At 66.6% G+C, this 12,895-nt stretch overlaps 1 protein-coding gene across 1 annotated transcript; it reads left to right on the plus strand.

The window, feature by feature from the left end:
• Positions 1-861: 861 nt before the first annotated feature.
• Positions 862-12,606, plus strand: LOC141478886 (sulfotransferase 2B1-like; the record flags this gene model as incomplete). Its single annotated transcript, XM_074167834.1, is given in 7 exon segments — positions 862-896; positions 898-922; positions 3,943-4,151; positions 5,953-6,079; positions 6,847-6,941; positions 10,410-10,590; positions 12,469-12,606. Coding segments are annotated over 7 exon segments (810 nt in total), but the record flags the coding sequence as incomplete, so codon positions are not given.
• Between the last annotated feature and the right edge of the window lie 289 nt (positions 12,607-12,895).

Raw genomic sequence — 12,895 nt, forward strand, 5'->3', positions numbered from 1 at the left:
GGGGGGGGGGTTGCCTCCCTTCCCTCTGAGCCCCCCCCTCACCGTGTGGCCCCCCCCCCCCAGCCCCCCCCTTGGTCCCGATGTCCCCCCCCCCATATCGTGGGGGGGTCCCTTTTTTCGGGGGGGGGGGGGGGGGGCTTCTAGGGCTGCTCCCTTCCCTCCCATGCCCCCCCCCCCGTGACCCCCCCACCCGCCCATTGCCCTGTGGTCCCCCCCCATATCGTGGGGGGGTCCCTTTTTTTTTCGGGGGGGTGGGGGGGGGGCGCTTCTAGGGCTGCTCCCTTCCCTCCGCGCCCCCCCCCCGTGTGTCCCGTCCCCCCCCCCGGTCCCAATGTCCCCCCCCCCCCCATATCGTGGGGGGCCTTTTTTTGGGGGGGGGGGGCGGTTCCCTCCGGGGCTGGTCCCGTCCCAACCCCCCCCCCCCCCCCCCCCCCCCCGGTCCCGATGTCCCCCCCCCATATCGCGGGGGGGGTCCCTTTTTTTTTTCGGGGGGGGGGGGGGGCGCTTCTAGGGCTGCTCCCTTCCCTCCACGCCCCCCCCCCCCGTGTCCCCCCCCCCCGCCCATTGCCCTGTGTCCCCCCCCCATATCGTGGGGGGGGGTCCCTTTTTTTTTCGGGGGGGGTGCTTCTAGGGCTGCTCCCTTCCCTCCGCGCCCCCCCCCCCCTCACTGTGTGTGTGTCCCCCCCCCCCCCACAGACGCTCCCCCACCACCACCGGCCCCACCTGGGTGTCCCCGTGTGTTCCTTCGCCCCCCCCCTTGCCCCCCCCTTGCCCCCCCCCGGGGCGATGTCGCGGGGGTATTTTCAGCACGGGGGGGTCACCTTCCCGGGGCTCCTTTACTCCCCCCGGGGGCTCTCGAAGCCGCCCGCGATTTCCCGGTGGAGGACGATGACGTCCTTCAACGTCACCTACCAAAAATCGGGTACGGGGGACCCCCCCCCCACACCCCCCCCCCCTCTCAAAACGGCACCCCAAAGTTGGGGGGGGGGGGGGGCACACCCACCCAGGAACCCCCCCCCCCCCTCCCTCCCAGAGCACCCCAAAAGGGACTCCGGTGTGTCCCCAAGGTGGGGGGGGGGGGTGGTTTGAGGGGACCCAAAAGTAGGGGGGGGGGACACCTCGGGAACCCCCCCCCCCCCCCACAAAGGGGACCCCCCCCCCGAGGGCCCCCCAAGGAGGGGGGGGCACCCAGGAAACCCCTCAAGGTGGGGGGGGGGGACACCCCAGAGCACCCCCAAAATGGACCCCCGGTGTGTCCCAAGGTGGGGGGGGGGGGGTGGTTTGAGGGGACCCAAAAGTGGGGGGGGGGACACCTCGGGAACCACCCCCCCCCCCTCCCACAAAGGGACCCCCCCCCGAGGGCCCCCCAAGGAGGGGGGGGGGGCACCCCAGGAAACCTCTCAAGGTGGGGGGGGGGACACCCCAGAGCACCCCAAAATGGACCCAGGGGTGACCCAAGGTGTGGGGGGGGGGTGGTTTGAGGGGGACCCAAAAGTGGGGGGGGGACACCTCGGGAACCCCCCCCCCCCAAAGGGACCCCCCCCGAGGGCCCCAAGGTGGGGGGGGGGGCACCCAGGAAACCTCTCAAGGTGGGGGGGGGGACACCCCAGAGCACCCCAAAAGGGACCCCCGGTGTGTCCCAAGGTGTGTGGGGGGGGGTGGTTTGAGGGGACTCAAAAAGTGGGGGGGGACACCCCGGGACACCCCCCACCCAAAGGGACCCCCCCCGAGGGCCCCAAGGTGGGGGGGGGGCACCCAGGAAACCTCTCAAGGTGGGGGGGGGGACACCCCAGAGCACCCCAAAAGGGACCCCGGTGTGTCCCAAGGTGGGGGGGGGGGGGGGTGTTTGAGGGGACCCAAAAGTGGGGGGGGACACCTCGGGAACCCCCCCCCCCCTCCCACAAAGGGACCCCCCCCCGAGGGCCCCCCAAGGAGGGGGGGGGGGGCACCCAGGAAACCTTTCAAGGTGGGGGGGGGGACACCCCAGAGCACCCCAAAATGGACCCAGGGGTGACCCAAGGTGGGGGGGTGGTTTGAGGGGACCCAAGAGTGGCCCAAAAAGGGGGGGGGGGGGACACCCCGGGAACCCCCCCCACACAAAGGGACCCCCCCCGAGGGCCCCAAGGTGGAGGGGGACACCCCAGAGCACCCCAAAAAGGGACCCCGGTGTGCCCCAAAAGTGGGGGGACACCCCAGGAAACCCCCCCAGGAACCCTCAAGGGACAGCAAGGAGAGCTCAGGGACCCCAAAGGAACCCAAGTGGACCCCCCCGAGGGACCTTGGGGACCCCAGAGAGACCTCAGGGAACCCAAGAGACCCCCAAGGACCTCAGGGACCACCAAGGGGACCCCAGAGGGACCTCAGGGACCCCAAGGAGACCCCAAGAGGGACTCAAGAACCCCAGAGGAACCAAAGGGAACCCCAGAGGGACCTCAAGGACCCCAAAGGAACCCAAGGGGAACCCCAAAGGGACCTGAACCCCAAAGGAACCCAAGGGGAACCCCAAAGGGACCTCAGGGACCCCAAAGGAACCCAAGAGGAACCCAAGGGGAACCCCAGAGGGACCTCAGGGACCCCAAGGAGACCCCAAGAGGGACCTCAAGAACCCCAGAGGAACCAAAGGGAACCCCAGAGGGACCTCAAGGACCCCAAAGGAACCCAAAGGGAACCCCAAAGGGACCTCAACCCCAAAGGAACCCAAGGGGAACCCCAAAGGGACCTCAAGAACCCCAAGGAGACCCCAAGAGGGACCTCAAGAACCCCAGAGGAACCCAAAGGGAACCCCAGAGGGACCTCAAGAACCCCAAAGGAACCCAAGGGGAACCCCAAAGGGACCCCAGAGGGACCTCAAGGAGCCCTAAGGAACCCAAGGGGAACCCCAGAGGGACCTCAAGGACCTCAAAGGAACCCCAAGGAGACCCCAAAGGAGTTTGGGGACCCCCAAAGGAACCCAAGAGACCTCAGGGACCTCCAAAGGAACCCAAGGGGAACCCCAAAGGGACCTCAGGGAACCCCAAGGAGACCCCAAAGGAGTTCGGGGACCCCCAAAGGAACCCAAGAGACCTCAGGGACCTCCAAAGGAACCCAAGCGGAACCCCAAAGGGACCCCAGAGGGACCCCAGAGGGACCTCAAAGACCCCTAAGGAACCCAAGGGGAACCCCAAAGGGACCTCAGGGACCACCAAGGGGACCCCAGAGGGACCTCAAGAACCCCAAAGGAACCCAAGGGGAACCCCAAAGGGAACCCCAAAGGGACCTCAGGGACCCCAAAGGAACCTCAAGGACCCCAAAGGAACCCCAGAGGGACCTCAAGGACCCCTAAGGAACCCAAGGGGAACCCCAAAGGGACCTCAAGAACCTCAAAGGAACCCAAAGGGACCTCAGGGACCACCAAGGGGACCCCAAAGGGACCTCAACCCCAAAGGAACTCAAAGGGAACCCCAAAGGGACCTCAACCCCAAAGGAACCCAAGGGGAACCCCAGAGGGACCTCAGGGACCCCAAAGGAACCCAAGAGGAACCCAAGGGGAACCCCAAAGGGACCTCAACCCCAAAGGAAGCCAAGGGGAACCCCAAAGGAACCTCAAGGACCCCAAAGGAACCCCAGAGGGACCTCAAGAACCTCAAAGGGACCTCAGGGAACCCCAAAGGAACCCCAGAGGGACCTCAAGGACCTCAAAGGAACCCAAGGGGAACCCCAGAGGGACCTCAGGGAACCCCAAAGGAACCCCACAGAGACCTCAAGGACCCCTAAGGAACCCAAAGGGAACCCCAAAGGGACCTCAACCCCAAAGGAACCCAAGGGGAACCCCAAAGGAACCTCAAGGACCCCAAAGGAACCCCAGAGGGACCTCAAGAACCCCAAAGGAACCCAAGGGGAACCCCAGAGGGACCTCGGGGACCCCCATGAGACCCTCTTGCCCCCCTCCCTCCCTCCCCCCAGGCACGGTGTGGATGCTGGAGATCCTGAGCCTGATCCGTAGCGACGGGGACCCCCGGTGGTGCCGCTCCGTCCCCAACTGGGACCGGGGCCCGTGGCTGGAGACGGTGCTGGGGCTGCGGCGGGCGAAGGGCAACCCCCGGCCCCGGCTCATCAGCTCCCACCTCCCCGTCCAGCTCTTCCCCAAGGCCTTCTTCACCTCCAAGGCCAAGGTTTGGGGGGTTTGGGGGGGGTTTTGGGGGGGTTGGGGGGTGGTATCCCCATGGTGGGACCCATAACTATGTGTCCCCCCATCCCAAACGCCCATCCCCAGCTCCCACCTCCCCCTCCAGCTCTTCACCAAGGCCTTCTTCATCTCCAAGGCCAAGGTTTGGGGGGCTTGGAGGGGTTGGGGGGGGGTTGGGGGGTGGTGTCCCCATGGTGGGACCCATAACTATGTGTCCCCCCATCCCAAACGCCCATTCCCAGCTCCCACCTCCCCGTCCAGCTCTTCCCCAAGGCCTTCTTCACCTCCAAGGCCAAGGTTTGGGGGGTTTGGGGGGGGCTTTGGGGGGGTTGGGGGGTGGTGTCCCCATGGTGGGACCCATAACTATGTGTCCCCCCATCCCAAACGCCCATTCCCAGCTCCCACCTCCTCCTCCAGCTCTTCCCCAAGGCCTTCTTCACCTCCAAGGCCAAGGTTTGGGGGGCTTGGAGGGGTTGGGGGGGGGGTTGGGGGGTGGTGTCCCCATGGTGGGACCCATAACTATGTGTCCCCCCATCCCAAACGCCCGTCCCCAGCTCCCACCTCCTCCTCCAGCTCTTCCCCAAGGCCTTCTTCATCTCCAAGGCCAAGGTTTGGGGGGTTTGGGGGGGGCTTTGGGGGGGTTGGGGGGTGGTGTCCCCATGGTGGGACCCATAACTATGTGTCCCCCCATCCCAAACGCCCGTCCCCAGCTCCCACCTCCTCCTCCAGCTCTTCACCAAGGCCTTCTTCACCTCCAAGGCCAAGGTTTGGGGGGTTTGGGGGGGGTTTTGGGGGGGTTGGGGGGTGGTGTCCCCATGGTGGGACCCATAACTATGTGTCCCCCCATCCCAAACGCCCATTCCCAGCTCCCACCTCCCCCTCCAGCTCTTCCCCAAGGCCTTCTTCATCTCCAAGGCCAAGGTTTGGGGGGCTTGAGGGGTTTTATGGGATCTTGGTGGGTCTTGGGAGGGTTTAGGGGGTGGTGTCCCCACGGGGGGACCCATAAGTGTGTGTCCCCACATGGGGGGTCCCATGGCTGTGTCCCCCCCACCCCAAAACCCCCAGCCCCACCTCATCAAGTCCCACCTCCCCATCCAGCTCTTCTTCAAGGCCAAGGTTTTGAGGGGGTTTTAGGGGGCTTTGGGGGGGTTTGGGGGGCTGGTGTCCCCATGGGGTGCCCCATAACTGTGCGTCCCCACACTGGGGGGTCCCATGGCTGTGTCCCCCCCACCCCAAAACCCCCAGCCCTACCTCATCAAGTCCCACCTCCCCATCCAGCTCTTCTCCAAGGCCAAGGTTTTGAGGGGGTTTTGGGGGGCTTTAGGGGGTTTGGGGGGCTGGTGTCCCCATGGGGTGCCCCACAACTGTGTGTCCCCACACTGGGGGGCCCCATGGCTGTGTCCCCCCCACCCCAAAACCCCCAGCCCTACCTCATCAGGTTCTACCTCCCCATCCAGCTCTTCTCCAAGGCCAAGGTTTTGAGGGGGTTTTGGGGGGCTTTAGGGGGTTTGGGGGGGTTTGGGGGGCTGGTGTCCCCATGGGGTGCCCCATAACTGTGTGTCCCCACACTGGGGGGCCCCATGGCTGTGTCCCCCCCCCCCAAAACCCTGGCTCCACCTTATCAAGTCCCACCTCCCCATCCAGCTCTTCTCCAAGATCGAGGTCTTGGGGGGCTTTGGGGGCTTTGGGGTGGTTTAGAGGGTGGTGTCCCCACGGGGGGACCCATAAGTGTGTGTCCCCACACTGGGGGGTCCCATGGCTGTGTCCCCCCCCCCCCCAAAACCCAGGTCATCTACACGGTGAGGAACCCCAAGGACGTCCTGGTCTCCCTTTACCACTTCGCCCGCATTTTCCGACCCTACAAGGACCCCGGGAGCCTGGAGCAGTTCCTGGAGAAGTTCCTGGAGGGGGACGGTGCGGGATTTGGGGGGGGGAATATGGGGGGGGGGGGGGCAATGGGAGGGTTTGGGGGTGGGGGCAATAGGGGCATTTAGGATGGGGGGAGATGTGGGGTCTGGGGGTCGTCGGGGGGTGGGGGAATGGGGGTTTTGGGAGGGGAAATAGGGGGAATGGGGGGGGAAATGGGGGCCTGGGGGGGGACAATGGGGGGGTTTGGGGGTTGGGGGGGGCAATAGGGGCGTTTTGGGGGGGGTAAATGGGGGGTCTGGGGGTGGAAATGGGGGGTTTGGGAGGGGGGAATTTGGGGGGGAATAGGGGAGTCGGGGGGGTAAATGGGAGGAGTTGGGGGGCAATGGGGGTATTTGAGGGGGGTAAATGGGGGGGGTGGGGGTTGGGGGGGCAATAGGGGCGTTTGGGGGGGGGGGAATGGGGTTTTGGGGGGGAATAGGGGGGTCGGGGGGGTAAATGGGAGGAATTGGGGGGCAATGGGGGTATTTGAGGGGGGTAAATGGGGGGGGTGTGGGGGTTGGGGGGGCAATAGGGGCGTTTGGGGGGGGGGAATGGGAGGTTTGGGGGGGGGAAATGGGGGGGTCTGGGGGTAGTTGGGGGGCAAAATGGGGGGTCGGGGGGATAAATGGGGGAGTTGGGGGGGCAATAGGGGCATTTGTGGGGGGGGGGAGGAATGGGAGGTTTGGGAGGGGAAATGGGGGGGGTTTGGGGGGGGGGGGGGAGGGAACCCCCCCCCCAACCTGGCCCCCCCCCCCCCTTGTCCCCCCCCCCAGTGCCCTTTGGCTCCTGGTTCGAGCACGTCCGGGGGTGGCTCCAGCTCCGCGGCCGCGAGAACTTCTTCTGCATCAGCTACGAGGAGCTGCAGCAGGTGGGGACACAACCCCCCCCCCCCCGTGTCCCCAAGGGTCCCCATGTCCCCATGTGTCCCCCATGCCCCCATGTCCCCTTGTCCCCAAGGGTCCCCACGTGTCCCAAAGGGTCCCCAAGGGTCCCCACGTGTCCCCATGTCCCTCTGTCCCCATGTGTCCCCCTTGTTCCCTCGTGTCCCCAAGGGTCCCCACGTGTCCCAAAGGGTCCCCAAGTGTCCCCATGCCCCCCTGTCCCCATGTGTCCCCCATGTCCCCTTGTCCCCATGTGTCCCCAAGTCCCCACATGTCCTCAAGGGTCCCCATGCCCCCCTGTCCCCATGTGTCCCCCTTGTTCCCTCGTGTCCCCAAGGGTCCCCACGTGTCCCCAAGGGTCCCCATGCCCCCCTGTCCCCATGCGTCCCCCATGTCCCCTTGTCCCCAAGGGTCCCCACGTGTCCCAAAGGGTCCCCAAGTGTCCCCATGCCCCCCTGTCCCCATGTGTCCCCCATGTCCCCTTGTCCCCAAGGGTCCCCACGTGTCCCCAAGGGTCCCCATGTCCCCCTGTCCCCATGTGTCCCCCATGCCCCCTTGTCCCCAAGTGTCCCCAAGGGTCCCCATGTCCCCATGTGTCCACCCGTCCCCATGTGTCCCCCCATCCCTCTGTGTCCCCCTTGTTCCCTCGTGTCCCCAAGTCCCCACGTGTCCCCAGGGGTCCCCAAGTGTCCCCATGCCCCCCTGTCCTCATGTGTCCCCCATGCCCCCATGTCCCCATGTGTCCCCAAGTCCCCACGTGTCCCCAGGGGTCCCCAAGTGTCCCCATGCCCCCCTGTCCCCATGTGTCCCCCATGTCCCCTTGTCCCCAAGGGTCCCCACATGTCCCCAAGGGTCCCCATGCCCCCCTGTCCCCATGTGTCCCCCTTGTTCCCTCGTGTCCCCAAGGGTCCCCACGTGTCCCCAGGGGTCCCCAAGTGTCCCCATGCCCCCCTGTCCCCATGTGTCCCCCATGTCCCCTTGTCCCCAAGGGTCCCCACGTGTCCCCAAGTGTCCCCATGCCCCCCTGTCCCCATGTGTCCCCCATGCCCCTATGTCCCCTTGTCCCCAAGGGTCCCCACGTGTCCCCAAGTGTCCCCATGCCCCCCTGTCCCCATGTGTCCCCCATGTCCCCTTGTCCCCAAGTGTCCCCAAGGGTCCCCACATGTCCCCAAGGGTCCCCATGTCCCCATGTGTCCACCCGTCCCCATGTGTCCCCCCATCCCTCTGTGTCCCCCTTGTTCCCTCGTGTCCCCAAGTCCCCACGTGTACCCAGGGGTCCCCAAGTGTCCCCATGCCCCCCTGTCCTCATGTGTCCCCCATGCCCCCATGTCCCCATGTGTCCCCAAGTCCCCACGTGTCCCCAGGGGTCCCCAAGGGTCCCCATGCCCCCCTGTCCCCATGTGTCCCCCATGTCCCCTTGTCCCCAAGGGTCCCCACGTGTCCCCAAGTGTCCCCAAGGGTCCCCACGTGTCCCCATGTCCCCATGTGTCCCCCCGTCCCCATGTGTCCCCCCATCCCTCTGTGTCCCCCTTGTTCCCTCATGTCCCCAAGGGTCCCCACGTGTCCCCAAGGGTCCCCATGCCCCCCTGTCCCCATGTGTCCCCCATGTCCCCTTGTCCCCAAGGGTCCCCACGTGTCCCCAAGGGTCCCCAGGGGTCCCCATGTCCCCCTGTCCCCATGTTTCCCCCATGTCCCCTTGTCCCCAAGGGTCCCCATGCCCCTCTGTCCCCATGTGTCCCCCTTGTTCCCTCGTGTCCCCAAGGGTCCCCACGTGTCCCCAGGGGTCCCCAAGTGTCCCCATGCCCCCTTGTCCCCAAGGGTCCCCATGTGTCCCCCCATCCCTCTGTGTCCCCCTTGTTCCCTCGTGTCCCCATGTGTCCCCATGTCCCTCACATCCCCCATGTCCCCCCATGTCCCTGGTGTCCCTGATGTCCCCAGGACCTGTGTGGCAGTATGCAGTGCATTGTGTGTCCCCCCGTGTCTCCATGTCCCCTGTGTCCCTGACATCTCCCTGTCTCCCCGTGTCCCTCGTGTCCCTGGTGTCCCCTGTGTCCCTGAAGTCCCCCATGTCCATGATGTCCCTGATGTCCCCATGTCCCTCATGTCCCTGGTGTCCCCCATGTCCCTGATGTCCCTCATGTCCCTCATGTCCCTCATGTCCCCATGTCCCTCATCTCCCTGGTGTCCCTCATGTCCCCAATGTCCCTCATGTCCCTGGTGTCTCCCATGTCCCTGGTGTCCCCCATGTCCCCAATGTCCCTGGTGTCCCTGATGTCCCCATGTCCCTCATGTCCCTCATGTCCCCATGTCCCTCATGTCCCTCATCTCCCTGGTATTCCCCATGTCCCTGATATCCCCCATGTCCCTAATGTCCCTCATGTCCCTGATGTCCCTCATGTCCCCCATGTCCCCATTGTCCCTCATCTCCCTGGTGTCCCCCATGTCCCTCATGTCCCTGATGTCCCTGGTGTCCCCCATGTCCCCAATGTCCCTGATGTCCCTGATGTCCCTGGTGTCCCCCATGTCCCCGATGTCCCTGATGTCCCTCATGTCCCTCATGTCCCCGATGTCCCTCATGTCCCCAATGTCCCTCATGTCTCTGATGTCCCTCATGTCCCCGATGTCCCCCATGTCCCCGATGTCCCTCATGTCCCCAATGTCCCTCATGTCCCTCATGTCCCTCATGTCCCCCATGTCCCCATTGTCCCTCATGTCCCTGATGTCCCTCATGTCCCTCATGTCCCTCATGTCCCTGGTGTCTCCCATGTCCCTGGTGTCCCTGGTGTCCCCCATGTCCCTGATGTCCCCAATGTCCCTCATGTCCTCATGTCCCCCATGTCCCCATTGTCCCTCATGTCCCTGATGTCCCTCATGTCCCCAATGTCCCTCATGTCCCTGATGTCCCTCATGTCCCTGATGTCCCTGGTATCTCCCATGTCCCTGGTGTCCCTGGTATTCCCCATGTCCCTGATATCCCCCATGTCCCCATTGTCCCTCATGTCCCTCATGTCCCTGGTGTCTCCCATGTCCCTGGTGTCCCCCATGTCCCTGATGTCCCCAATGTCCCTCATGTCCTCATGTCCCCCATGTCCCCATTGTCCCTCATGTCCCTGATGTCCCTCATGTCCCCCATGTCCCTGGTGTCTCCCATGTCCCTGGTGTCCCTGGTGTCCCCCATGTCCTTGATGTCCCCAATGTCCCTCATGTCCCCATGTCCCTCATGTCCCTCATCTCCCTGGTGTCCCCCATGTCCCTCATGTCCCTGATGTCCCTGGTGTCCCCCATGTCCCCAATGTCCCTGATGTCCCTCATGTCCCTCATGTCCCTGGTGTCCCCCATGTCCCCAATGTCCCCCATGTCCCCAATGTCCCCCATGTCCCTGATGTCCCTCATGTCCCCGATGTCCCTGGTGTCTCCCATGTCCCTGACGTCCCTGGTGTCCCCCGTGTCCCCAGGACCTGCGTGGCAGCGTGGAGCGGCTGTGTGCCTTCCTGGGCCGGGGGCTGAGCGCGGGGGCGCTGGACGCGGTGGTGGCCAACGCCTCCTTCGCCGCCATGAGCCGCAACCGCATGAGCAACTTCAGCCTCTCCCCCCTCTTCATCCTCGACCTGCGCCGCGGCCCCTTCCTGCGCAAGGGTGGGGACACGGGGACACCGTGGGGACACGGGGACAGGGGAACACCGTGGGGACAGGGGGACACCGTGGGGACATGGGGATGTGGGGACAAGGATGGGGGGGGTGGGACACAGGGACACCGTGGGGACATGGGGACAGGGGGACGTGGGGACAGGGATGGGGGGGTGGGACACGGGGACACCGTGGGGACACGGGGACTTGGGGACAGGGGGACGTGGGGACAGGGGGACACTGTGGGGACACAGGGACAGGGATGGGGGGGTGGGACACAGGGACACCGTGGGGACATGGGGACGTGGGGACAGGGATGGGGGGGTGGGACACGGGGACAACGTGGGGACACGGGGACGGGGATGGGGGGCTCAGGGGGTCCCTGGGGGGGTTGGGGGTTCCTCAGTGCTATGGGGGGGGGTCCCTGGGGGGGCTCAGGGGGTCCCTGGGGGGGTTTGAGGGTTCCTCAGGGCTATGGGGGGGGGGTCCCTGGGGGGGCTCAGGGGGTCCCTGGGGGGGTTTGGGGGTTCCTCAGTGCTATGGGGGGGGGTCCCTGGGGGGGTTTGGGGGTTCCTCAGTGCTATTGGGGGGGGTCCCTGGGGCATTTGGGGGTTCCTTAGGGCTATGGCGGGGGTCCCTGGGGGGGCTCAGGGGGTCCCTGGGGGGGTTGGGGGTTCCTCAGTGCTATGGGGGGGGGTCCCTGGGGCATTTGGGGGTTCCTTAGGGCTATGGGGGGGGGGTCCCTGGGGGGGTTTGAGGGTTCCTCAGGGCTATGGGGGGGGGTCCCTGGGGGGGCTCAGGGGGTCCCTGGGGGGGTTTGGGGGTTCCTCAGTGCTATGGGGGGGGGTCCCTGGGGCATTTGGGGGTTCCTTAGGGCTATGGGGGGGGGTCCCTGGGGGGGTTTGGGGGTTCCTTAGGGCTATGGGGGGGGTCCCTGGGGGGGCTCAGGGGGTCCCTGGGGGGGTTGGGGGTTCCTCAGTGCTATGGGGGGGGTCCCTGGGGGGGCTCAGGGGGTCCCTGGGGGGGTTTGGGGGTTCCTCAGTGCTATGGGGGGGGGTCCCTGGGGGGGTTTGGGGGTCCCTGGGGGGGTTGGGGGTTCCTCAGTGCTATGGGGGGGGTCCCTGGGGGGGCTCAGGGGGTCCCTGGGGGGGTTTGGGGGTTCCTCAGTGCTATGGGGGGGGGGTCCCTGGGGGGGTTTGGGGGTCCCTGGGGGGTTTGGGGGTTCCTCAGTGCTATGGGGGGGTTTGGGGGTTCCTCAGTGCTATTGGGGGGGGTCCCTGGGGCATTTGGGGGTTCCTTAGGGCTATGGGGGGGGGTCCCTGGGGGGGTTTGGGGGTTCCTCAGTGCTATAGGGGGGGGTCCCTGGGGGGGGTTTGGGGGTTCCTCAGTGCTATGGGGGGGGGTCCCTGGGGCATTTGGGGGTTCCTCAGGGCTATGGGGGGGTCCCTGGGGGGGCTCAGGGGGTCCCTGGGGGGGGGTTGGGGGGTTCCTCAGGGCTATGGGGGGGGGTCCCTGGGGGGGTTTGGGGGTTCCTTAGGGCTATGGGGGGGGGGTCCCTGGGGGGGTTGGGGGGTTCCTCAGTGCTATGGGGGGGTCCCTGGGGGGGCTCAGGGGGTCCCTGGGGGGGGTTGGGGGTTCCTCAGTGCTATGGGGGGGGGGTCCCTGGGGCATTTGGGGGTTCCTCAGGGCTATGGGGGGGTCCCTGGGGGGGCTCAGGGGGTCCCTGGGGGGGGGTTGGGGGTTCCTCAGTGCTATGGGGGGGGGGGTCACTGGGGGGAGGCTCAGGGGATTGGGGTTCCTAATGGCTACGGGGGGATCCGGGGAGGGTTCGGGGGGGGGGTGTTCGGGGTGGGGGGGGTCATGGCCCCGTGTGTGTCCCCCCCCCAGGGATCTCGGGGGACTGGAAGAACCACCTGACGCCGGAGCAAAGCGCCCGTTTCGACCGGGTCTACGGGGAGCGGATGGCCGGGCTGGGGGTCACCTTCCCCTGGGACCCCCCCCCGAACTCCCCCCCCCGCCCTCAGCGCCCCCCCCCGACACCCCTCGGGACCCCCCCGAGGAGGAAACACCCCTCAGGACCCCCCCGAAACCCCCCGAGAAGAAGGAGGAGGAGGAGGAGACCCCCCTCATCCCCCCCCCCAAGTCCTCCAGGACCCCCCCACCCTGACACCCCCCCCCCCACCTGACCCCCCCAGCGACCCCTGAGGGGTGACGGGGGGGGGGGAAAAGGGGGGTGTCGCCACAAACAAAGTGGGGGGGGTGTAGTAGTTGAGGGGGGGGGCGGTGGGGGTCCACAGGATCGGGTCTGTGTCCC

This window comes from Numenius arquata, unplaced genomic scaffold (genome assembly GCF_964106895.1).
Source record: "Numenius arquata unplaced genomic scaffold, bNumArq3.hap1.1 HAP1_SCAFFOLD_1659, whole genome shotgun sequence".
Lineage (NCBI taxonomy): Eukaryota > Metazoa > Chordata > Aves > Charadriiformes > Scolopacidae > Numenius > Numenius arquata.